Source organism: Vipera ursinii (genome assembly GCF_947247035.1).
Source record: "Vipera ursinii genome assembly, chromosome: Z".
Classification (NCBI taxonomy): Eukaryota; Metazoa; Chordata; class Lepidosauria; order Squamata; family Viperidae; genus Vipera; species Vipera ursinii.
In genome coordinates this window covers 14071973-14097644 of record NC_139517.1, presented here as the reverse complement: position 1 = coordinate 14097644, position 25672 = coordinate 14071973, and the positions used below count along the sequence as shown (strand labels likewise).

Below are 25672 nucleotides of genomic sequence, written 5' to 3'. Positions count from 1 at the left end.
GAAGGGTGTTCCATAATCGCAATTCTTAACCACTTTCAGAATTTCTAACAAACTTAAACAATTTCTCTTTGTTATCACTGATTTTTGTCTTCATATTTTTTCTACTTATTCAATCAATAGTGAAGCAAACCATAGCTTACCTGTGGAATGAACATAACCATCTCAGTTTGCTTTAATTGCAGATCTTTGTCATCATAATAAAAAGTCATAATTCAGTGGGCTTTAACCTTGTTATAAGGTCATTTGACTAAGCAGAAATATTTAGGCCTAATTTGTGTCAGTCTGGGAGGCATATTATAGCAGCAATCTTTTAAGTCAGTTAAGATCAAAGGCCCTCACACCTTAATCCTCAATTGTTACATATTTACCCTGGTTTTGTTCATTGCCCTTCAAATTGTTTTGCCCTCAAGTCATTTGCAGATAATCTTTACTCAAAGAAGCACACAATTTCCCTTAGCTCCATATGTGTGTGTACATAAGTGAAAAGATGAAGGTATTTTGCTTGATATTTCTGTACTGATCTGAAAAAGGTACATGCGTGGGTTTGTGCATGTGCACATATATATAGTAGCTCATTTGATGCTGTATACTGATATTTTAAATCAAGAACCATGGCTTTGGAGAGCAACATTTGACCTATTGAAAGAATTCTGACTATGCTACAAAGACAGCAACCAAGATAGCATTTGCCTTAATTTGTTTACCTACGTGAGGAACAGCATTACGGTATGTAGTTACAGACATGTGAGCTGGGCTATCTGGATCCTTGCACAAATAGATTAATGGCCCTGGGCAGCTTGGCATAATAACACAAAGCTTCATTGGTGCAGAGGTTTTTCCTTCTGGCCATAACCAAAAAAGTTGGCCTACGTGCTACCTAAATGAGGCACCTCAGTTATCTTTCAGTGGAAGATAAATACTGAGCAAGATGAACTTTTAATAGCTGGTGTGTTATAAAGTACCAAACAGGGACTGGAGGGAGGGGGATATAGCTTGGCCGTCCTGCTCAGACAAGAATGTTAGTGGATGAACCCATATTCCTTTTCAACCTACCCTTCTTCTTAAATGCAGTTTTTAAGTTCCCTGGTAGGAAAATATGAGCTTAAAATATAAATTTCTTTAAAGTTGAAGGTTAAAAAAATGAATAGTTCACATACCCTGTTCAGGTTATGGCTTGTTTATCTATAGTTCGAATAAACTAGAGCTCTGCATCATAATGAAACGTTAAGCCAGCTTACAAACCATTGTGGTGTTATGTATTGATCACACAACATAGTAACTCAAACTGGCCCCATGATGGCTTGGCATAATGTGCAGATTCAGTCAAGATGTACTCGTGGGAGTTCACAAAGATTTTGAATTGGACAACTATTTGTCTGAAATGGTATAAGGTATACTTGAGCAGGGGGTTGGACTAGAAGACCTCCAACGTCCCTTCCCAACTGTATTATTATTCCAGTTATTTCTGTGTACATTTCTGCTGCCTTGGCTTCCAAGATGCCAGTTCAGTTGCAGAACCTGCACAAATCAATAATTTCAAAATTGTAGAGTGCTTATTTATGCCACAAGCAAAATTCACTTGAGTTTCCAGATTGTAACTAATAAAGCGATTTAGGTAAAGAAGACTTTTTTGTGACCATGGAAGCAGAGAAAAATGCATTGGTTGAACAATAGTTGAATAAAATTGAATAATCAGATCTGAATAATCAGAATTGAATAATCACATTTAGTCCCATATTTATCAACCAAAGTGCATATGAGCACCCAAGCACTTCCATAAAATTGGCATCCAAGCTCTTCACTGTTTGCATTTATACGTGTCTACTGTACATCTACATCCACATTGTTTTTTTTACTAGCCTTTTAATGCATATACAAAAATTAGACAAGGATAGACAATTCAATTTATTATAAATGCAGCAGTTCATATAAAACATGGTATCAATCATCAAAAAAATCGGTGTTTTGAAGGAGAAAAAGCTATAAAAAGAAGTGCAAAATTTCAAATCTCTTGGCAACAGAAAAGTTAATTTTGCCAATGTCAGCAACAATTTGTTGTATTAACCATCACTTGCAGTCGCCGACATTTTTCCATTCACCCAGATAAAAAATCTCTTTTTATTTAGAAAGCTAAGATCCCTTAACGCAATTTGATCTCAAAACAAATACAGTTGATATTCTGGCAGTCTGGGGGCTGGTATGTACAGGCACAATCACAAAGTGGACACAGGCGTGGAAAGGAGCAACTTGCTGGTTCCAATCCCTGTTGGGAAGAGAAAAATCATACGTTGTTAAGCCACAAAATGTTCTCCATCAAAATCTATTAATCCCTTCAAACTGAAGGCCTGGAGCAATATTCCAGAGTGATTAGCATAAAGCTGCTGGAATTGTGATCTGTGTTTAAGGAAGAGATAATAGGCAGCATCAAGGAAGTCACTCTGAATGCTGAAATTCATTTTCTTTCAGAGTTTGTATCTAACCGAAGACCGAGACAAACTGAACTATGAATTTAACTGACTGTTCCTGAGTGAAGAAATATAAGCAGTTCTCAACTTATGACTGGCTGCTTAGTGATTGTTCAAAGTTATCACAGACCTCCCCAGGGCTAATGACCTGGTTCCGAAGTTTCAATGGCTGTTCCCCACCCCACCCCACCCCATCATGTGATTGCATGTCAGGCACTCAGAAACCAGCTGACATTACCGTTTGCAGCATCCTGCAGTCACATAAACATGTTTTAGGGCATTTTTGCTGAAACTCGACATTTACTTCTGGCGTTCAGCAAAAATGGCCCATAGCAAACAATGGGTTTGCTTTACAGCCATGGTGTTTGCTTAACAACCGCCACAATAAAGTGTAAAATTGGGTTGGTCACATGGGTGTCCTGATTTACAACTATCATGACTTACAACCACAGTGGACCGGCACCACTGTGATTGTAAATTGAGGATTACCTGTATTGCATTCATTCTTAAGTATGACATCATGGTTCCTACTCCACCATGTATTGACTTTATGCTTTTCAGCTCAAAATGTAAAATATAACTTAAATCATTCAATTTATCAAATCTGATTGTTACTCTTTGAGGAGAAAAACTCTAAAAATATTTAATTTTTCTTGGCTTTGAGATGACATCGCATGCTTAAAACAGACATTGTCTCTTGTCTGTTTTATGGAGGGTTGTTCCTGATTTTGTTTAATCAATCATACTTTTAAATGCTAGCAGGCAACTCTAAATTGGCAGTTGCAGCAGTCTCTCATTTGCTGTCATTAGGTGAATCTTGTGCAGTTACAGCATCTTGTGGTGCCATAGCTGCCATTTGCAACCTCCTACCAGCTTCCTCATTGACTTTGCCAATCAGAAGCCAGCAGTGAAGGTTGGAACTGGCAATCACGTTACTGCAGGATGCTACAATGTTGTAATTACAAATCAGTTGCCAAGTGCCTGAATCGTAATCACATGACCACAGGACACTGCAATGGTTGCAACCAGGAGGACCTATTGCAAGTGCCCCTTCTTCAGCGCTGTTGAACTTTGAATGGTTGCTAACTGAGTGGTCCTTCAATGAGGACTATCTGTATAGCCAAATAACGCTGCTCCCCAGTCTAAATCCAACACCAACCTTGCCCTTTGACCCAAATCTAGAAAAAAAAACAAAATGTTCAAGGTTTCAATTCTACTGACCCACAGCCATCTGGAATAATTTTGCAAAACTTAAAGGACACAATGTGTTTATTTTAGGTTGGACCAAAATATATATTTTCCATTTCACAGACACCTCTTGCATTTGCGAAAGGCTGAAGGTTTTTCCGTAGGCATTCAACAGAGTCCTAACAACTGATTATCTAAACCAGCTACCTTCTTACTCTAGAAAAATAGGGCATTGAGAAAACTTACGTTAGCACAAGAACAACAGTGATCTAGACAACGGGTTGGAGTGGGAAGGGCACAGTCACATGATTCGGCACACGCCATACAGCATTCACACATAGTTGGCCAAGACCGCTTCTCACAGGAACAGCAATTGGCACAAAAACCTCTGGCCTGAGCAGCAGTATTAAAAAGCAAAACAGGATATGGCTTAATTACAAAATAACTACAAGCAACTCCACCTGTATTGAGTCTCACTGGTCAAAGCCCCTATATAATTTATTTCTTAGATTTACATATTGCAAGGACAGGTAGCCCTTGATTTATGACCACAATTGAGCCCAAAGTTTCTGTTGCTAAGTGAGACAATTGAGTTTTGCCCCATTTTTAGTTAGGTGAACCACTGCAATTGTTCAGTTGCTAACACAGTTCTTAAGTAAATCTGGCTTCCCCATTGACTTTGTTCATCCAAAGGTCACAAAAGGTGATCACATGATCCCGGGACACTGCAACCGTCATAAATATGAACCAGTTGCACAGCGTCTGAATTTTGATCATGTGGCCCTGGGGACGCTGCAACGGTTGCAAGTCTGAAAAATGGACATAAGCCACTCTTTTCAGTACCAGTCATTAAAGAAATGGTTGTAAATCAAGGACTACCTGTAATCCATAAGTGTCTAAGCAGCAACAATGCATGTTGGCAATCTTTGGAGAAAAAGCTAAGGTAAGACTAAATAAGGTAATAGTGGAAAATAGATCTGACTATATGGAATAACCAATGCAATCTGTGTGAATGAGAGAATCCAGTCAGGATTTCATAAGATTAGTGCCTAAATGAATTATTTTTGCTCATTTTCCAATGGAGAACTGTTCTCTTAATATACTGCTGAAATAACAGCAGTATTAATATGGAAAATAGTTTAAATCTTATTTATCCTGTCATCTCTAAATCCCCAACTGCTGACTATCACTTCTCCCAGTTACCAGTAGGCACTGTCTGAGGACCAGGACCAGAATGAGGAGCAGCAGGTAGGAACCAACAACCAAGAAAACGATGGCAGGGAGGGGCAGGAACAAGGTGGCAGCAAAGGGGAGATCTGGTGGAGGATTCAGCGGTGGAGTCTGTAAGATGGAAAAAGTCAAAGGTAGGTTGACAGCAGGAGGGGTGAGGAGTAAGGAGGCATAAATGGGAGTTGCATGCAAGACCACTTAGGTTCAATATCAATTTTTTATTTATTTTTTATTTAATGTGTGTATCTCGCCTTTACTATTTTTATAAATAACTCAAGGTGGTGAATATATCCAGTACACCATCCTCCTCCTGTTCTCTCCACTACAGCCCTATGACTAGGTTGAACTGAGAGAGGAACTGGCCCAAGGTCACCCAGCAAGCTTTCATGGTGAAGATGTGATTTGAACTCGTGGTCGTCTGCTTTCTAGCCTGATGCCTTAACCACTAGACTAAATTGGCTTGTCTGGTAAACCTAAACTAAACGTTAACAAATCAAACAGCACTGACTGGAAGTCTTTATACCAAATGTATAGCTCCTCTAGTTATCAAAACTTTGGAAGTCAGGTCATCTTTTAGATTAATGCTCCTGCTATACAGCATTTGCTATACAGCAAATGCAAGTAGAAAAATAGGGACCACTATGGTGGGAAGGTAACAGCGTTCCGTGCGCCTTTGGCGTCTAGTCATGCCGGCCACATGACCACGGAGACGTCCTCGGACAAACGCTGGCTCTTCGGCTTTGAGACGGAGATGAGCACCGGCCCCTAGAGTCGGAAACGACTAGCACGCATGTGCAGGGGAACCTTTACCTTTACCTATACAGCAAATACAACCAAGTAACATATAGCACATAGTATGACATGCTTACCGCATTTTGTGCTATATGTTACATATATGACAGTTATAAAATGCTTAACACTGAGATTATTTCACAACTGTCAGCGTTCAAAATATTTGGGTTTGAACTCTGGGCTTCTAAGATAACTGATCTGTAGGTATATTTATGAAGTCCAGTACCATTCCGATGGAGACCCAGGAGAGGGGAATTATTGAACAGCCTGCATCTAACACCCATCTAAGATGGGTGCTGCACTTACTGCCATTCCTCAGTTGGGAAATGAGTCTGGAGGCTCCATAGATGTCAAACAGTCTTAAGAGAAAGAGAATATTGTCAGTAAATTGCATCACATAAGCATAATGGCATTGATCAAAAACCAGTCAGGACTTAATCTAAGTTCCTGTTTCCATATAAATACATACCTATGCATACTTTTCAAGCAGCATACATTTAAAGAAAGCCAAGTCTTGTTCAAGAGCCGATCTTAGGCCCTCGTCTTTTTTTTCCTAACTTCTACATGCACCACAGATTTTCAGATCAGAATTTGTAATGAAAATGTAAACTATTTTTCAGATTGCAGGATATGAATTCAATAGTTAATAGCCTTGGTGGAGCAGTGGGCTAATGCCTCCTTAAGTAACACCAGCTGCCTGCAATTATTGCAGGTTATTGCAGGTTCGCATCCCACCAGGCTCAAGGTTGACTCAGCCTTCCATCCTTCCGAGGCAGGTAAAATGAGGACCCAGATTGTTGGGGGCAATAAGCTGACTTTGTAATAATGCCGCTTGGGGGGGGGGGGGCGAAAGCCCTAATAAGCAGGCATATACATAGAATGAAGGCTATTGCTAAGCACATTTGATTTGTGCTTAGATTGTAAGCCGCCCTGAGTCTTCGGAGAAGGGCGGGTTATAAATGGGATTAAAATAAAAATAAAATAAAAAAATCTCTGTTGGGCCTTCTGCACAATTTCCTGCCTCAAATTGCTTCCCTTGATTGCGAATATTACATAAAAAAAATTCTCACCCCTAGACTAGAGAATTCAGACTTAGCCACATTTAAGCTATGTGGACTTCAAGTCCCAGAATTCCTCAGCCAGTAAGGTAATAGCTGGCTGGGGAATTCTGGGAGCTGAAGTCTATGCAATCTTAAAAATTGTCAGGTTTGCAAAACACCGCGTGAGAAAAGTACGAAGGCATCCTTAATCCGACCTTCCTCTCTCAAGCCCCACAACTCGTTAAATCATTTCCCATTAGCATTCACCCTATGGACGTCGCTCATCTTCCAGCACAGGGGTCTTCAAACTTGGCCCTTTTATGACTTGTGGACTTCAACTCCCAGAATTCCTCAGCCAGCAAAGCTGGCTGAGGAATTCTGGGAGTTGAAGTCCACAAGTCATAAAAGGGCCAAGTTTGAAGACCCCTGTTCCAGCAAGTTGCTTAGTTAATATGTAAATAAGCGTCGAGATTACAGTATGCGCTTCGCGAACCAACCAATAACCCGGCGAGTCCTTCGGGGAAAAGGCGGTATATAAATCTAATAAAATCAAAATTCAATTCAATTCATTCTAGGAAGTCAACCCAATGTCCGTTTTCACAGTTCTCGGGTTCTCCTCCCGCCAGGAATAATACTTCAGGTCAAATGCTTCCCGAATTTCTCTGGGTCGCTCCTTCTCTCGGCCTAACTTCACATGGTCGTTGTGGAGAAAAGGATCGACTAAATAAACAAACAAACAAACAAACAAACCCTGGGATCTAAAATCAAAATCGCGTTCTTCCGTCGCCAAGGGAACTAGTTCCGCTCCGACGATGTGGCAGGCTCCTACGGGTTCCCATCGCGACCAAAATTCCTGAAGCCGTCTGGGCTCGCGGAAGACTCAAGGGAACCAGTGACGTCATCGAGAAACGCTTTCCCCTATCAGTTCTGGATCATCCGCCAATCTGAAGCAGAAGCCCCCCTCCTCCACGTTCTGGCAGAAATACGGCAACTGCCCCCCCAACTGACGTCATCGGGGAGAGGCAGGCGGAGGATTTTTCCATCGATATAAAAAGGGGGGGAACGACAATATTTCAATGTTTATGGGGAATCCAAGCCTTTCCTATTCCATCAGCAGCATAAATTATACGCTAATTTCTTATATTGCTAATAGCCCAGGGCAAAGGATTGTTGTTTCTTTCCCGTTTAATCTGTACAGAGCTCATCGGCTCGTTTCTTTTACAAACCCACCCAGCAACAAGTCCGCTCTTCGGCGGGCCCTTCGATCATTATGACAACCAATCATAAACCCGGAATGATGAGACGGGATGGGAAAAATTCAAAAGACGTGTTCCAATTGGAAGTTCGTAGCGGCCTCCGGCGTCCGTTCTCCCGCATGCCGGACCTGCGCATTTGCCTCGTTCTAAAGAAGCGCTCCAGCTCTACGGTACTGCGCAAGCGCAAGCGCTCAGCGCTGGTGGAATAGAAGATTTAGTCTTTCAATGGTGGAGGGAGAGCCGCTGTCAGATTTCATTCTGTTTTCTACCTTTCCCTTTCTTGTAGGTTTATACATGTAATTGCTCAGGCTACACCGGCCTTAACTTTTGCGCTGTTGACTCTCATGTTTAACCAGTCTATTATAACATACAGGGTCTTAACATCATTGTTTTTTTACTACTTAGATCAAGACTGTAACTAGCAAAAAAATAAATAAATCCAAAGCCCTAACATGGAAACCCTTTCCAATGTTTTATATATATATGTGTGAAACCATTTTAAGGTGAAAATGGTTTCCTGGGTGAGCTTCCTGCGTTTTGAAGGTTGCAAAGGTTTGCATTTGTTACTAAAAGCCTCAAAGTGCCTCTGGTCACTATAGAAATCGTGGTCTACCTACCATGCTTTGCATAGTAAGAACTTTTATCTACTATGCAAGAGTTTTCTGTATGATTGCATTATCGACTTGATAACTCATATATGGAAGGAAACTCTTAAAATGGGTATAAATCAACAAGTACATTTTTAATAATATGTTTAGTATTAAATATTTAATATTTACTTTGTATTATCAACATTAATATTCTTAAATATCATATTTGATCATTTGCTTTGTTGATTTTATTGACGTTTGATGACTGCGAGCTGCCCTGACTGGTGGAGGCATGCACGTTTAAGCCATTATGATTATTAATTTATCCTATACAAAGGGAAAGCCGGTTTGTCTTCCAGATGGCCCGTTAAATCATCCTCTGTGCCCAGAAGGAGAAGTAACAAAGAAAGGCAAGGGAAATAAAATGGGATGGAGACCCCACTCCTCTTTAAGACACCCGATCCAGTGGGACTTTTAACTCTTCCTTTTCCTGTCTCTACCTTGAAGAGCGGCTACCATATCACGCATGCGCAAAAAGCGCCTTCCCCGACTGCTCTCGTTGCGGCACCTTTGTCGTTGCTATGGGAACGGCAAACTTTCAAGGTGGCGGCCACAGGGTATTCCGGGGACTCGAGAGAGGCTCGTGGCAGGTGGGCGGGAGGGTAGAGAGGACCGGGCTTTTCATTGGCCAGCATGTTTAAGGGGCCCCCCCGAAGATGCTCCGCAGGAATTCAAATATGCCAATCATCACTCGTTAATTAGCCCCCCAGCTGGCGGAAGCGGGGAGGAGGCGGGGCTCACTATGTAAATTTATTTAGTCTGAAGGGAGGAGAGATGCTCTCCCCGGTCCTTAAAAGCCATTAAGTACCGGCACATCTGGCTATGACGTCACTGAAAGTGTTTAGCTTGTTGTGTTGCATTAACCGTACTTTTCTGGAAGATTTTTTTTTAATTTTTATTTTAAATCCATTTATATCCCGCCCTTCTCCGAAGACTCAGGGCGGCTTACAAGCTTAGCAGTAGCCTTCATTCTATGTATATGCCTGCTTATTAGGGCTTTCACACACACACACCTAAGCGGCATTATTACAAAGTCAGCTTAATTGCCCCCAACAATCTGGGTCCTCATTTTACCTACCTCGGAAGGATGGAAGGCTGAGTCAACCTTGAGCCTGGTGGGATGCGAACCTGCATTCCTTGAAGCATGATTCCGACTTTAACAAACAAATGTATTTATCTATTCTAAGAGGGTTCAACTTTTCTATAATTTTTGTGTTTTCTACTGTCCCATAGTAGACTAACGTATTAACCATTTGTTTATTAAAACAATGTTGTTCAAGGTTACAGATATGAAGATAAACTAATTCAAACGAAGAAAAACTGAAGGGTAAAGAAAAAAAGTGCAAAGAGATAGAAAAAAAATAAAAGTAAAAAAGAAAAGATATATAAAAATGACTTCCCCTCCAGATACTGTAAGTACAAACAGTGGCAGCAAACTAATACTTTTTCTTTTGTTTCAATTTTAAAAATGATCTCATATCTCATTCCTTATCAATGATCAAATTATAAAAACTCAATTTTAATCAGCAAAAAGCAATGATGAGCTATTAGAAATAATAACTTATTTTAACTTTAGTCCATTTTGTATTCCATGTTATCCCTTCCTCTAAAGAAAAGCAGAAGAAATCCCTCCCCATTTATTCACAGATCCTTAAAGCCTTATCATTCAGCCCTGGTCGTTAATAGGAAACAGAAACCACAACACATATATTTTAACCCTGGTCAGATAAGTTCACTTATCTTCCATTTATTTTTTAAAAGCATAATCTTTAACCCTATCAAATGATATCCCACAAATTGATTTCTTATCACTTTCTCTATCTCCTTTCAGGAACAGCTTCAGTAGTTCAACACATCCTGTTTATAAAACCAAATAAGGCTTTCAAAATCATTCTTCTGGTTTGTTACAGTATTTGTACGTCCTCTTTAATTATTAAGACATTAGCTGGTTTCAAATGTAAACTCATTATACTGTAGCATCCCTTTAAATATCAGTCTTGCTCTTTGGTATAAATCCATTTTCAAACCCACAGCATCTTTTTCCATATCCATTTTCAATCAGCCCCAATCTCTGTTTTGTCCAGTAAAATCTGTCCTCCTATATCCTCTGATAAATCCATTTTTATTATATCAGACAATCTTATAACCAATTTCTGAGGACATTGTTCCCAAACAAACTTAATTTCTTCAACAGTCAAATAGTAATGCTCCATTGTGTTTAACATTCTCCTCCCCTTTAATTGTAATACTTTGTTCCCTCTGTCAGCCTTCAAAGTTCCCACATTATATGTTTATTTTCCAATCAGCAAATTTTTCCCATGGGAGGATTTCTTAACAGTTAATTTCAAAACCTTCATGTATTCTTTTATAATATTTTAAACACCCCACGGGAAATATTTTCCCAAGTCAACCTAGCTCTTTAACTTTCAGAAGTCAACATTCTAGTTCCCCTTTTGCTGTTTTTAAAAATAAATAAAGTTTTTCTAATCCTCAAACTTATATAAAACTTCTTTCATCAAGGGTAGAAATAAACTTGCCCTTCAGAAGATTCTTAACATCTTGAAAATCAATAACAAGAAATTCCTAAAGTAGTGGGCCAACCCAGTGCCTGTCTGAAGGCACTGAATCTGGGCTTAGGCAAGACCAGACCTGGGCATTTTATGCCCCCCCAGGCATTTGGCTGACCCAGTCTGGCCCACATGAGGTCAATCAGAAATTAGAAATCAAATGTATATTGGTGTGTGTATGTGTGTGTGTGTGTGTAGCAGAAGAAGCTAAGTTGGGTCTGGCTCCTTGAATTGGTTGGTGGTCACAGAAGGATGAGAGGAGAAAGTTCTCTTCTGCACCTGTGCAGCATTCACCCCTCACCTGGAGCAGCCTAAGGAGTTGAGCCGATGGAATTTGAGGACACCAAATCAATTTACATTGGTTCCAACCATCACAAAAGTTCCAGTTTCTCATGTGGCCCCTTGGGAACATTAATTGCCCACCCTGGGCAAGATTATTTTCCCCTGCCTCTTAGAGTGCTCAAACCCACTGGAGATTGCTATTTTGCAATCTCTTTGGGGGTAGACGCTGTATGGACCAAGCCTGTGGATGGTCCTAGACCTAGTCCTGTCCTTGATCTGGAGTTTCAAGGAGCTCTTCCATTCGCCGGCTCCTCTTTTTGCTGAGATCATTGGTTCTGTGAGAATAGTCGGCCACTGCTTCCCCAGATGTTATGCATTAACAATTTCTATTGCATTTAATTGTTTATTTAAAGATTTATAAGGCTGGCCAAGTCAGTGTCAGTGTAAAAGCTTCAAGAGTGATTTTATCCGTAAGTACTCATCTTCAGTGGGAAACTCCTCCCCAGAGTTGGAATAAATCAAGGTTTTATATAAAATGCAATTCAGTTTCAAATAGATATAGGTCCTTGGTGGTGCAGTGGTTAACAATACAGTGCTGGGGACAAACTGTATACCCACAGCCAGGAGTTTGATCCTGACTGGTTGAAACTTGACTCAGCTTTCCATCCTTCTGAAGTTGGTAAAATGAGAAGCCAGATTGTTGGGGGCAATATGCTGATGCTGTAAACTGCCCAGAGTGCCGTTACCAATTTGTGCTACATTACTTTGGGTGGTCACAAGAGAGCAGTAAACAGAGGCTAACCACAACCCCTTTGCTGACATCTAGTAATCATCAAGAGATTTGCAGCCCAGATATCGTTATCCTAGGGCAGTCATCAGATTGAAATCTAGGCTCTATGATACAGCAGAAGATACGCTACGACAGGCACATTACAACTATTAAAGGTATGTTGGGACAACACTTAGAAATCATGGCATATCTCCCATCCCCTCGCAAATATTCAAATGTTCATAGGCTCCACCAATGGCAATCCTTTCAGGCTGGGAAATCTGGAAGTTGTAATCCAATATATTGGGGAGCACTGGGCTGCAGCATATTAGATGATAGAATTTCCATTCTAGGATTAGTATTTAATTTTCCATTGAGGATAAAACATTTGAACAGTTGCTTCTCTGATCATGTGCCATAAAGTCATTGTTGACTCTTAGTGACCACATACAGTGGATTGTCTCCGTGATGATCTGCCTTCGGGTCTCCCAACATCATATCCATGGCTATCCTCTTCTCTTTCCTTTCACCTTTCCCAGCGTTAGAGAGCTAGATCTTCACACAATCTGTCCAGAATAATTTGAGCCACATTATTTGTGCCTCAACACTTACTGGGTTGATTTGTTCAGTGATCCATTTGTTTATTTTCTTGGCTGCCTGTGCTATTCTCGAGTCTTCGACACTAAAATTCAAAAGCACCAATATGCTTCCTAACCTGATTCTTCAAAATCCAATTTTCACTTCCAGAAGCTGTCATACCCTGTTTCCCCAAAAATGAGACTGGGTCTTATATTAATTTTTGCTCCAAAAGATGCATTAGAGCTTATTTTCTGGTTAGGTCTTATTTTCAGGGCAATATAGTACTAAATGCGTCCGTCTGGTTGACAATCTTAACTGGGGCTTATTTTGGGGGTGGGGCTTACAGTATATGAGCATCCTGAAAAAAATCATGCTAGGGCTTATTATCCAGTTGGTCTTATTTTTTGGGAAACACGGTAGAACACACCATTGATTCTGTGATTCTGATTTTTGTAGCTATAGACATCACAGCATTTGAATATCTTTTCCAAGGCCTTCAATGGGCGTTTTAGCATTGCTGGTTTGCAATGTACTGTATTTCACGAATTCTTGTTTCTTGTGATAGTTGATCCTAAAAGGCAAAAGCTATCCACTACCTCAATATCTTAATTGTCAAGTCTAAGGCTGGTTATTGTAGCTGTTGTCATTAATTTGGTTTTCTTTATATTTATTTTAGTCCCGTGTTTTTTTTTTAATTATGTCCCTAGACTTTTATTAATCGTTTGCAGATTGTTTGCCTTTTCAGCTAATTCTGTCTCGTGCATTATCAAAATAATTAAGAACTCATTATTATTAGAAAGTTAGTTTGATATAGTAGTTAAGGCACGGGTGTCAAACTCGCTGGGTCATGTGACGTGTTGCAACATATCGTGACTTTTTTTTTTTTGCATTGCCGGAGCTGGGGTGGGCACGGCCTCCGTATGATACAGCCAGCCCTGGGGGCCGGCAGTTTAACACCCCTGAGTTAAGGCATCAGGCAAGAAACTGGGAGACTGAGAGTTGTAGTCCAGTCCTGCCATAAGTATGAAACCAGCTGGTTGACCTTGGGCCAGTCACTCTTGGCTCTAGGAAGCAGGCAATGGCAAACCACTTCCAAAAACTTTGCAAAGAAAACTGCAGGGACATGTCCAGGCAGTTGCCAGGAGGCATAAACTAACACGAAGGCATATATACACATATTATTAGTAACAAACTGTCCTGCCCTTAAAATCCATTAACACACAAGAGAATTAAAAACATAAATCATTGCTTCCCTGGTGAATTGTTAGACCTCTTAAAGAAATGTAATCTTTAACAGTGAATTGTTGGTAAAGCTTACTAAATATGTGAAATCTGTCAATTATGTATAAGTAATTCATTATCCAGCTGACTGGATTTGTCTCTCTGTGTGTGTGTGTGTGTGCGTGTGCATGTGTGTGTGAGAGAGATTTCTCCATATTTCTTTTTGCTTTCTGTAACTCTTACAGCTGCTTGAGCTGAAATGGAGACAGAAATTGATAACATAAATACATACTTAATGTTTATATTTCAATAAATTAAGAATTAATGGCTTAAAGGCATAATCAAGGGAGGCATTTTATACAAATTCCGTGGGCATATCTGTGTCTTGGAAAATTGGCTCTTTTTGCCCTGTCTGGATGATATTCAAAACTCAACTAAATCCTCCAGGACACTAAATTGATTGCATGTTGTGCTAAAATAAGACTAATCTTTTGCAATCCAGAGTTGCAACTCTACTTTTAACGCTAGTCGCATTCACATAATAACTAAACCATTTGCAAATCATGGTTAGTTGGTTGAACCGTGGGTGGCTGCCTAATGCACCAAACAATAGGCCACAACTGTTCACATGCAAGCCAAAGCAAAGTAAATCACATTATGGCTGCATGAACCAGGTCACTGTATACAAACTGTAGGGTAAATTGATATAGTATCTCCTACCCATTTTCTTTGTAATTCTTATCCCTTGTTATTTTTCCAATCTGAAGCAACAAGCTTCATTTCAGCTTAGGTCAACAGTAATAAGTTAGTATTAGGAAAAGAATTTTCTGCTGTAAAGAGAAGGCATCCCAGATCAAGTGCAAGGTCTGAATTAAAGATAAAAAATAAATACAACTACCTAGGATGTGGATCAGAGAATAGGGAATTTATTCAGGAGATATGGTGAATGTAGCTTGGGCTATGTATTTACATACTACACATAATTTCTGCATCTCTCTTGCCCAAAGTAAATCAATTCCAGTACCATTATTTTCAAAACAATTGATTTCGGCTGCAATTCTATATCGACACATCTAGAGCAAGTCCATCCATGTGAAATGTGCTTAGCCAGATAGCACTGAAAATAACTTATTCAAATTAATGAGATTTAAAGATTGGCAGTTTTCACTGCTTTGTGTTTTATTACGATTAAAAAACTGCTGTTTACTTGTCCCTTATTCCACATTCCCTACACAAACACTTATTTGGTTAAGTATTTTGTCACATTCTTCCTTCCAGAAGCTTATCCTCGTGTGTGTGTGTGTGTGTGTGTGTGTGTGTGTGTGTGTGTGCGTGCCATGCCCTCCCCCAGTTTAGAATCACACTAACCCTAGGAGGTAGGCTGAGCAAAGACTTGCCCAAGTAATCCTTATCACTGTGTTTTGAAATGCCATTGAATTAGCTTGTGCTATTCTGATCACTCTTAGGCAATGCATTATTTCACTGTCACAACACAAGTCATTTCTTCCACTAAATTAATCAACCAAATGTTCCGACTTGATTGCTTCATTAACTATAAAAGTAAAACTCTTCTATGTTATGCATGTTTCAATGGTGTCTTAATTAGCCCCTCAGGGAAGCATCTTGATAACATGAAGTACCCTCCATGAAGGAGGACCTATGGAATAACATGGATTTCATTTCTCACCTTTCCTGGGTTCACTAGGATGGCAGAGGAACTGGTGAGTAAACAGCTAAGCTCTTAGTATGTACACATTCCTTCTCCATCGGTTTCACAGAGGCAGTAAACAGGGGAAGAAGCTGGCTGGGTTTACATACGGGTAAATACATGTTTGTCTGTTAGCCCCGGCTTGCCTAATCAGTGTATTAAATAAGTCACAATTGGACGGGTTCACTAACACGCTGAGCTGTTAATTGTGTTTCTAGAAACCACAGTGCCCAACGAAGTTAACAAAAGTCAAAAGAGATGACATTATAGATTAGTACACACATTACGCAAACCCAACTGATCTCTTACCTGGAACGGTGAAGAGTTTCAATCCACAGTAGGAGGGGAAAGGAAGAAAAGATCTCCTCCCAGATACAGTGGTTAGTTATCTTACCTCTGCTTAATGACAGTGGGGGGAGGGGGGTCCACCAGCTTCTCAGATGATCAACTCTGCTCTTAAATGTTTGCATCAACAAGGAGGTCTTAATCTTTCATCAAATCCCTGTTCAAGTACTCCTTGTTTGGGTCCTAGGTTTGGAGAGACCCCCCAAAAAATTTGCTGTGTAATTTATGAGACAATCCTTCAGATATTTGCCTGTTAGGCATACTTCCAAGATAACTGCACACAAATCCCTTCATATTTTTTCTTATATTTAGGCAGTATTGTTTATACCTCGTCCAGGTGGTATGCTACCCCCAAAGTCTAATAACAAATTCCACAGTTCTTGATAGGCCTCTGATCTGATCCAGCAAGACCGTCCCCATTATGTATTTAATCAACCAACATTTTTTATTATACACATATTCATACGTTTAGTCAACGCCATCACAACCTCACTTTGTTTATAATGAACTGGTTATTTAAAGACAAAAAAGGCCATTTCCTTTGCTGGGACTGTGGCAAGGACAAGGTATGCTTAGTCTGTAACCGGTAAAATCTCTGAAGTATTTCAGAAACAGCAAACTGGTACTAGTCTTGGGTTGCTGTTTTTTTAAAAAAAAAAACATATCAGAGATTTATTGCTTCCCGCAGTAAAAGATGTCAAAGTGGAACTAATAGCGCCTGATAAATTGGATCTCCGTGCATTTATGCCTGAAAAAAGCTTGAGCAGCCAATGGAACAGTTGCACTGTCCTCAAAAAGTGGGAAGTTGAGGGTGTGTCATTAATAAGCCGACGAAACCCACCTTACCAAACTGATGCTCAAAGATTCTTGTGGGTTTCGGAGGAAAGGCAAGAAGACCAGTGTTGCTTCGACCAAAATTGGTTGCCTTAACCATTGAATCCTGTCCTTTGCTTTGACAGTTCTCCTACTTCTTCCTTCTGGGTTTGGCTGCTTACCCCAGTCTCTACTATGTCCTGCGTTGGATCCTGGTGCACGTCTGGAAAATGGAATTCTGCTTTGCCGTCTATGTAACTGCCAGGTGGGAGACTCGCTGGAAACCTAGACCTACCACAGGCTAAAAGACACGGGGAAAAAATCACTCACATCCACCCAGCTAGCCCAACCACTTCTGCCCATCCCTGTTTTCAGAAAACCAGCATGCTACAATGCTCGTAGTCAGCCGTAAGGTGTCACTGCTGATTTAGTTACTTCCTCCTGGCGGCCAATTTCTCTTTTACCTATCAAAGGTTGTCTCAGGGTCACCTCTTAGCAGGTGGAAGATTATCCCTTAATGCATTAGGAGGGGAATGGGTTAGCTGCCCCATTGTCTCCACAAACTGAGCTGAGATTATAGGCTTAGCTAAATTTCCAGCGATCCTGCCAGAGAAGGGAAGAGGGAGAGCTCCAGGAAGTTAGGCTTCGGTGTTGCGAGGGTTAAATGATGAGGCCTGACTAGCTGCTTTGGAAAAGGGGGAGCAATGCTCAGCCCGCTCTCAGACGGAAAGAAGCAACGGATTAACTTAGCGGAGTCTGCCGAGGGATGTTAAGGGCAGCAAAATCTGCCTCTCCAGCTTCATCCCTCTGAGATGTCCTAAGCCTCCAGCTTAGACCTCCAATCCTGAGTCAGATCCATCCTACCCGGCTTCGTCCCCCACCGGGCAGGTTCCCCACAATCCTTCTCCACCCATACATAGATCTCGTCTTCCCTCTCCCACCATGCCTTGCAACCTGGGCCCTGAGCTTCTTTAGCTGTGATTATTCAACACTGAGCTGTGCTACCCTGCTCTTCTTTCTGCCGGTCCATCTGCACAGCGCAGTCCACTGTCTCTTTAAGTTGTTCCTGCACTGTGCTGACAGCTGCTCCCCCTCCCTCCCTCACTCCCTCCTTCCCCCGACTGAGTCTCTCTCTGTGTCTGTCACAGCAGCTCTGCTAGGGACCAACCCTCTCACCGCCATCCCCCCTTCCCTCTCCATCCCCCCTTGCCCCCTGGGGGACCATGAGCCTTCCTCGTGGACACCCGGAGGGATCCCAGCCCCAGTGACCCTCCCCGTCCTCCGCTCTGCCCTCCTTCCTCCTTCCTCCTCCTCCTCCTCCTCCTCCTCCTCCCCCCATCACCCCAACCCTGCAGCCTGAGCGAGATGTTTCACGCCTTGGTAGCAGGGACCATTGTCTTTCCTGGCCTCTTCCTGTTGTCCAAGAACGGCCTCAAGTGGCTACCGGGCCTGCGATGGGAGGAAGCTGACGCGGTCATCGTCTCAGCCAGGTAACCAGGGATGCAGGAGGGGATGCCAGCAGGATTTAGCAGTCCAGAGGGTGGGCAGGCAGGAGAGCAGGCCGAAGGCCTCAAGGATGAGCTGATAGGCACCTGGAATTTCTGTAGGCATGTTAGTTTGATGTGGGGGGGGGGTTAAGGAAAAAGGGGGAACTGTGGGTCCTGGGGAGATGGGATGTGAAGGGAGAGGTTTTTTTGGAGGGGGAGTGGTGTCCTCATCCCTACCAAGCTTTCCTGATGGCTTCAGAAGGAGAGGCTAAAGCTGGAAGCCAATCCTTAGGCTCACAGGGAATAGAGTAGGGTGCGTTGAGTTTCCAACTCTCTTGGACCCGTGAGGAATCTCTATCAATAGAAAAGCATCCAGGATTTTCTGGAAGAAGCATTGTATTGAGGCTGTCAGCCAGCGGATATGTTCCTAGGACCCCCACAGTGGGAATGGGACCATCATAGGGAAAGCAACCCACACAGAGTCAAAAGGGCGTCATTCCCGCCTCTCGATAACCCAACAGTAGTGATAACTCATGAAAGTCAAGTCTTAGCAGGGTGTTATGAGCCTGGGATAGAGGTGTCACCAAACGGGTTATCGGAGTCACTGTTTGTTAAGCTGTGAGTTAAAGTACCCACAGCTCTGCACTCCAAAATGGAAATTCATTGAAAAAAGGAGTCTTTCAGGAGGCTGGGTGTTTTGTTGGGATACATAAAGAGATGCTTTTAAAAAAAGGGGGGGGGATTTAGTGAAAGCCCCAGGTATGTCTTCTAAGATGGGGTTGGGGGACACTGAGTTGCCCTAATCACTTAGGATGTTTTCTTTAAAGCATGAAAGCCTCTCTGTTGATTGATTTCTGGAATCACTTGAGAATGTAGCTGGGTCAATGGGCAGCTGAACCGTTTAGCCATTGCTACTTATCTCCAAATGTATCCAACCAATGGCAGTTGTTATGGGATGGTGGAAGGTGGGTGGGTTGGAATTAAAGCTGTCGGTCAAGGCTGGCAGAGTTCTGGAGCAATGTAATAGTCTAGGCTGGCTCCCAGAGTATCAGATTGGGATCGAGAACTACAGTTTGGGCCTCATAACTTCAGACCTAAAATGGAAACAGGGTTCTAGAATCCAAGAGAAGAGGAAGGAGAAACCAGAGTTACTTAAACTTCTTACCATTTCTCCTATCACAGACTTGTCTCCTCAGTGCAGGCCATTATGGCTTCCACGGTTGGCTACATCATCTCCTCATCCTGCAAGCACATTATCGATGACCAGTAAGTCAGCATTTATGGTGTAATGCCAGGGCAGCCCTATGGTGCAGTAATCTCATTCCTACCCCAACCCCATCTCTACCTTATTTTCTGAGTGCAGCCCAGACAGCATCTTGGCAAGGTCACACTACTGAGAAACTTGATACCTGCGCCAGGAGTGGCACCAAATTTAGAACAGGATGACAGTGACATGTTCCAAGCAGATGTACCGCAATGAGTAGGCTGGATCAGGAAGCTGGGAGCAGGGCAGAGAGTTTGGGGCCACCAGCGGGAGTGCTACGGTGTAGGGTCAGGCTCTGGTTTCTGGACCCAGAAAGAGCGTGTTCAGGATGCTGTTCCAAACTGAGGTGTTTCAAAGATTATGGGGATGGTGGAGAAAAGGTGCTTTGCATATAAGGATTGCACCCACCACGAAACTAGTAGAGGTGTTAGAGTAAGACAAAAGTAGCAGGATGGCAGAAGCCAAGCCTTGCTGAACTTGCACAATACAGTGCTGTCCATGGTGCTGCAAAAAAACAAAAAACTGGGCCTCGGAGTTGGTAACTTCCCTTTTCAGCACCATGGACAGCCCCCGCTCAAACTACAGCGAGTCGTCCCATTCTCATCCTAAATCCTCATATAATGTATGGGAGAGTTGATTTCTACAATATGTGCTGGAAATAAGCTCCAGGATCAGATTTGTCAGTCCCTCTGGCTTCTGGGAGGACTGCCAGCCCTCAGTTTCTGCAGAATCCAATTTGGCAGTAGGGCAGTTCTGCAGGACAAGAAAGACTGGAAACGTAGCACAAGTCCACACTGGGGGGTTCTGAGGACAGAACAGGGTAGAGATGAAGGTTTGGGGTGGCTGTAAGTTATGGCAGGGGGTGTAAGTTGAATCTATTTCTATCGTGTCCTTCCTTTTTTTCCACAACGATAGTTTAGCTTCTCATTAATGAATTTAGTTGGGATTAATTCCCTCCCTGGGTGATGTTAGATAGGCATGTGGGAGCAGCAGAGGGAATTAGACCAAAGGAACAGCTGTTTCCGTTGCTGATTTGCATTCTGTGTATGTGTAATTAAGTTTTATTGGGCAGCCAGTGAGGAGGAACTCCAGGGCCTTTAGGAGAGGAGGAGGTTAAACCAGAGGGAAGTTGGATTGTTGGGTCCTCTGCCATGAGCTCCGATTGGATATGCACAGAAGGAGGGAGCTATGAGATAAGACCTCTCTTAAGGATGTGAAAACTGCCTCGGCGTTTTTATTTTCACAAAAATATCACGGTGCCCCTTCCACAGCAAACCTCCTTCTGGGAAGTAACGTGAGGTTTCATTGGCAATATTTCAACGCTTTTGAAGTATCCTCTTCATTGACCCTTGTGACTAGATAAATCAAGAAAGAACACTTCCTATGTAGGTCCTTCCGCATGGAAATCAAATACTGCTGTACCCGTCCTCAAAGCATACAGCCCAATCCTCCTAAATGTGCTTCAGACCCAAATGCCCTACTTTTCCTTAGGTCTGGACTCCACAAGGACGTTTGAGCTTAGCATCCTGCATTGCACTGCTGCTTTGGCATTTGGCCTAATCACCTTGCATGGAGCAGAGACTATCGTCAGCAGAAATGTTTGGGAGAGGGGGGGAGATAGCAAAGAGAGCTAGCTGAGCAAGGGATACGATGGTTAAGAAGTTGGGTCCCATCTGTAAAGAAACCCTGTTTTATTTATCTCTATTTCAGTTGCTCCTTAGCGTTTTCAAAAATTAGTCTGGACCAGGAAATTCAGGGGGGGGTTAAAGTAGAACGAAATTAGTAGAAATTAGTCTGGACCAGGAAATTCAGGGGGGGGGGGTTTAAAGTAGAACGAGACTAAGGCCAATGTTCCAAATTTACATGAATCTCAGTGCCTATAGAGTTGTTGGGTTTCTAAGCCAAGTTGAACGGATGGGTCTCAGCCAGATACTAGCAAGCTAAAACATCCTGTTCATAAAAGCCAGAGGGAGTAATATGGAACCGATAAGTAAGGAGGAATTGCTAAGATTATACCTGTCCTAGATGCAGCAGTGTCTGGAGTATCTTAGAAATAAGGTTGTCAGCAAGTAGAAAGCGGGGGAAGAGAACTGGAGAGAGGCCACATTTGCTCCAGGAGCAGAAGGATGTGATCAGGATCAGAGAGTGGGAGTGGGAGCAAGAGTGGAGAGAGAGAGAGAGAGAGAGAGAGAGAGAGAGAGAGAGAGAGAGAGAGAGAGAGAGCAGGACGATGTGAGCAAGGCAGAATCTATGTTACCATTGTCCTTGGGAGTGAAGCACATCAGCATGTCATCAATTCCTCATTGATTGTGGCCTTGAGTCTGTTCCAGAGGGGTGGAGTGTGTCCTACTCTTCCATCCCCTTTGCTTGTGGCTCAAGTTATCTGCAGGGATTACTGTGTCTGTTAGCTGCTTATATTCCTTTACCCCTTTTTCACCTCCTGCAGGCACTGGCTGACTTCCAACTACACCCAATTTGCCGTCCCCTACTTCATCTACGACATCTACGCTATGTTCTTGTGCCACTGGCACAGGTACCAGGTCAAAGGGCACGAGTCGAGATGCGTCGAGAGCCAGACGCTGCACACCGCCATCCGTGCCTACTTGCACAAGGAATTACTGATGGTGATTCACCATCTTTTCATGGTGCTGGTTTGCTTCCCTGTGTCTGTGGTGAGTGGGACCAAGGGGGCACCCGTGCGCACAGATGAGGATGGGAAGGGAAAGGATGGGCTGTTGACCCACGCGGCAGAAGTTGCATATAAGGTGGCTGTGCTTTAGAAGATGCTGCCCCACCCAACCAGGTCTGCCATGTTTATCCCTTTCCCCCCTTCAGCTGTGGCGTCAAGGCAAAGGTGACTTCTTTCTGGGTTGCATGTTGATGGCTGAACTCAGCACCCCCTTTGTCTGCCTGGGCAAGGTTCTCATCCTGGTGAGTATGATCTGCTACTGAGCTCCTCTCTTAGGGGAGCGGGCTAAGAGAAAGGTTCAGATTGGTTTTTACCTTGGAGTACATTACAGGTAGTCCTTGACTAATAGCCACAGGTAGCCCTCAACACACGACCGCAGTTGAGGCCAAAATTTGTGTGGCTAAGTGAGAAGTTTGTGCAGTGAGTTTTGCCCCATTTTACTACTTTTCTTGACCCGTTTGCTAAGTGAATCACTGCAGTTGCTAAATTAGCAACACGGGTTTGTTCAGTGATATCTGACATTGCTTGTCAGAAGGTCACAAAAGGCCATCACATGTCTCCGGGACACAGCAACCGTCATAAATGTGAGTCAATTGTCAAGGGTCCCAATGTAAATCACGTGACCAGGAGGATGCTACAATAGTTGTAAGAGTGGAAAAAAAGGTCATAAGTCACTTTTTTCAATTCCTGGGAGTCTACCTCTGTGAAGATCTTACCTGGAAAGTCAATACAACCCAGGTGGCCAGAAAGGCCCAACAGAGACTCCACTTCCTCAGGGTCTTGTGGAAGAACAGGGTAGAACAATGGCTAATGACCTTCTTTTACCGGTCTACTATAGAGAGTGTCCTCTCACACTGTATTGTGGTTTGGTATGCTGGCCTGACAGCCACGGATAGAAAGATACTACAGAGGGTGGTGAGCACAGCACAAAACATCGTGGGCTGTCCCCTGACACCACTGGATGACCTCACCAGGGCTCACTGCCTTGGAAGAGTGAAGAAAATTCTCAGGGACGACTCACATCCTGGTCGGTACCTCTTTACTCTCCTACCATCGGGTAGGAGATACAGGAGTATAGCCAGCCACACCAACAGGCTGAAGAACAGCTTCTATCCATGGGCTGTCAGGCTCCTGAATGGTAAATAACTTAATGTATGATTGACTTGCGAGGCCGGTGTGTTGTGCAATTAGCTCACATGGTGTAACAAGATGGTGGGTTTGTCGTCACTGTGAGTTGTGGTGGTGGGGGACATGAAGGGAGGCTCAGCCCATCTCACTGTATACGTGTCGTACTTTGATAATAAAGGTTCATTCATTCATTCATTCATTCATTCATTCATGCAACTTGGAACAGTCACTAAACGGACTGTTGTAAGTCAAGGACTACCTGCATTGACTTAGCGACCATCCAGAGTTACTGCTGCCCTGAAAAAATTACTACAGTCCTATGATCAAAATTTGGGCCCTTGGTATTTATGATAGTCGCGGAGTCCTGGAGTCACGTGGTCGCCATTCGCAACCTTCCCAGCTGGCTTCCGATAAGTAAAGTCAAGGGGGGGGGGAAACCAGATTCCTTTAATGGGTGTGTGACTCACTTAACAACCACCTTGCTTTTGAAAAGAAATTCTGGTCCCCATTGTGGTCATAAGTCGAGGACTATCCGTATAGGTTTTATATATTTGTCGTTGGGTTTGTTGACATTTTATACACTATTATAATTTATGAAGAAGGGACGCGGTGGCTCAGTGGGTTAGGACACTGAGCTTGTCGATCAGAAGGTCGGCAGTTTGGTGGATCAAATCCCGAGTGCCGCGTAACAGAGTGAGCGCCTGTTACTCGTCCCAGCTTCTGCCCACCTAGCAGTTCGAAAGCACGTAAAAATGCAAGTAGAAAAATAGGGACCACTACGGTGGGAAGGTAACAGCGTTCCGTGCTAGTCATGCCGGCCACATGACCACGGAGCCGTCCTCGGACAAGCGCTGGCTCTTCGGCTTTGAAACGGAGATGAGCACCGGCCCCTAGAGTCGGAAACGACTAGCACGCATGTGCGGGGGAACCTTTACCTTTACCTATAATTTATGAGATGCCCAGAGTTGCTAGGGTAAGATGGGAGACCTAATGGGAAGGCAGAAGAGGCTCACCCCTGGTGCTACAGAGAGAAGTGGAAGTGTTAGCCAACCTGAGCTGAATTTGCCTTTCAACTCTCTTCCCCCCCCTCTCTCCACAGTACAAGCAACAGCACACTCTTCTCCACAAGGTGAATGGCATGGCCATGCTACTCACATTCTTCTGCTGCCGAATCCTGCTCTTTCCATATATGTACTGGGTATATGGGCAGTATGCTGGCTTGCCCTTCTACCGTGTACCCTTCTCCATCCCTGCCGAGTACAACTTGGGATCGGCCATCCTGATGGCTCCCCAAATATATTGGTTTGGCCTCATCTGCCGCGGAGCGTTCCGTGTCTTCCGTGCCCGGGGTACCACCAAGGAACAAGTCGTGCGAAACGGGCACAGGATGGATAGCCAGGCGCTGGACTAATGGCTCTCTTGCCCCCTCCCACAGCTGCAAACGGACAAGACGCCTTTTTTCCCCTATGACTTTATTTATTGGGGGGATGGGAGGGAGTGGGGAAGCTGGCTCCTAGGCCAAAAGGGAAACGGGAGGGTCTGGGAAGGGGGTGGGGGTGTCTCAAAGGAAGTCTTTAGAGGGCACAAAACCAAAGTATTCCTTGGTTTGCTATGTGGAAATCCTTTGCCAAAGGAAACCCTCTAAATTTGCAATGCTGTCAATATTTTGAAATGTCTATGAGTTGGGCAGGGTTTGAACCAGAGTGTAGTCCTAAACCAATGGGAATACTGAGGTTATCTATGTTGGGAGATAGTCAGGCCAGTGGGGCACAAGTAGATCAAGAGTCAACCGGATGTGGGCCTGTAGAGAAAAACCAGGTTTCTAATGCATCAGGACTCTGCCAAGCTGAAGAACGCATAGTGGCTATTGCTTGCTAGACTATGCTTAGATGACCTAAGATTTTTCTGAGCATGGCTAGCCAAGGAGAGACCCATGTGGCTTGCATGGGGGTGATACTATTACCTGAAAGCAGGGGTTATACCGTTGGATAGCAAGATTAAGTCAAATTCCCCCCCCCATCCTATTTTCTTTAGAGTTGCAGAATCTCTATCACCTGTAAACACGATGGAGAAATAATACTGGGTTTGGCTTGCCCTCACCCCAGGCAGCAATAGGGGACCTATCAGCAGAATTAGTTATATTTGTAGGATAACCAATAAGGAAACACTTATCATTTTTTTTGGATGCTAGTAACATAC

The 25672-nt window shown here is 43.1% G+C and overlaps 2 protein-coding genes across 7 annotated transcripts; one reads left to right on the top strand and one right to left on the bottom strand.

The window, feature by feature from the left end:
• Window positions 1-1892: 1892 nt before the first annotated feature.
• On the bottom strand, window positions 1893-16182 carry LOC310649585 (uncharacterized protein). Of its 6 annotated transcripts, XM_083378119.1 has the most exons (6): window positions 7153-8113; window positions 6983-7009; window positions 5982-6034; window positions 4857-4994; window positions 3900-4046; window positions 1893-2263 (listed from the first exon to the last, which is right to left on the bottom strand). In XM_083378119.1, exons 3-6 carry the CDS (start codon window positions 5985-5987, stop codon window positions 2141-2143), a joined length of 414 nt encoding a protein of 137 aa, XP_083234245.1. In that variant the 5' UTR covers window positions 5988-6034; window positions 6983-7009; window positions 7153-8113; the 3' UTR covers window positions 1893-2140. The 6 variants fall into 6 exon arrangements, 4 of the variants coding, with proteins under 4 accessions (XP_083234245.1, XP_083234248.1, XP_083234246.1 ...); XM_083378122.1 differs by lacking the exons at window positions 6983-7009; window positions 7153-8113 and adding an exon at window positions 16142-16182; XM_083378120.1 differs by lacking the exon at window positions 6983-7009 and having other exon boundaries at window positions 7466-8112.
• Window positions 16183-18289: 2107 nt separating this feature from the next.
• Window positions 18290-24994, top strand: TLCD3B (TLC domain containing 3B). Its single transcript, XM_083378118.1, has 5 exons — window positions 18290-18395; window positions 19575-19658; window positions 22103-22328; window positions 22492-22587; window positions 24573-24994. Exons 2-5 carry the CDS (start codon window positions 19600-19602, stop codon window positions 24882-24884), a joined length of 693 nt encoding a protein of 230 aa, XP_083234244.1. The 5' UTR covers window positions 18290-18395; window positions 19575-19599; the 3' UTR covers window positions 24885-24994.
• Window positions 24995-25672: the final 678 nt, after the last annotated feature.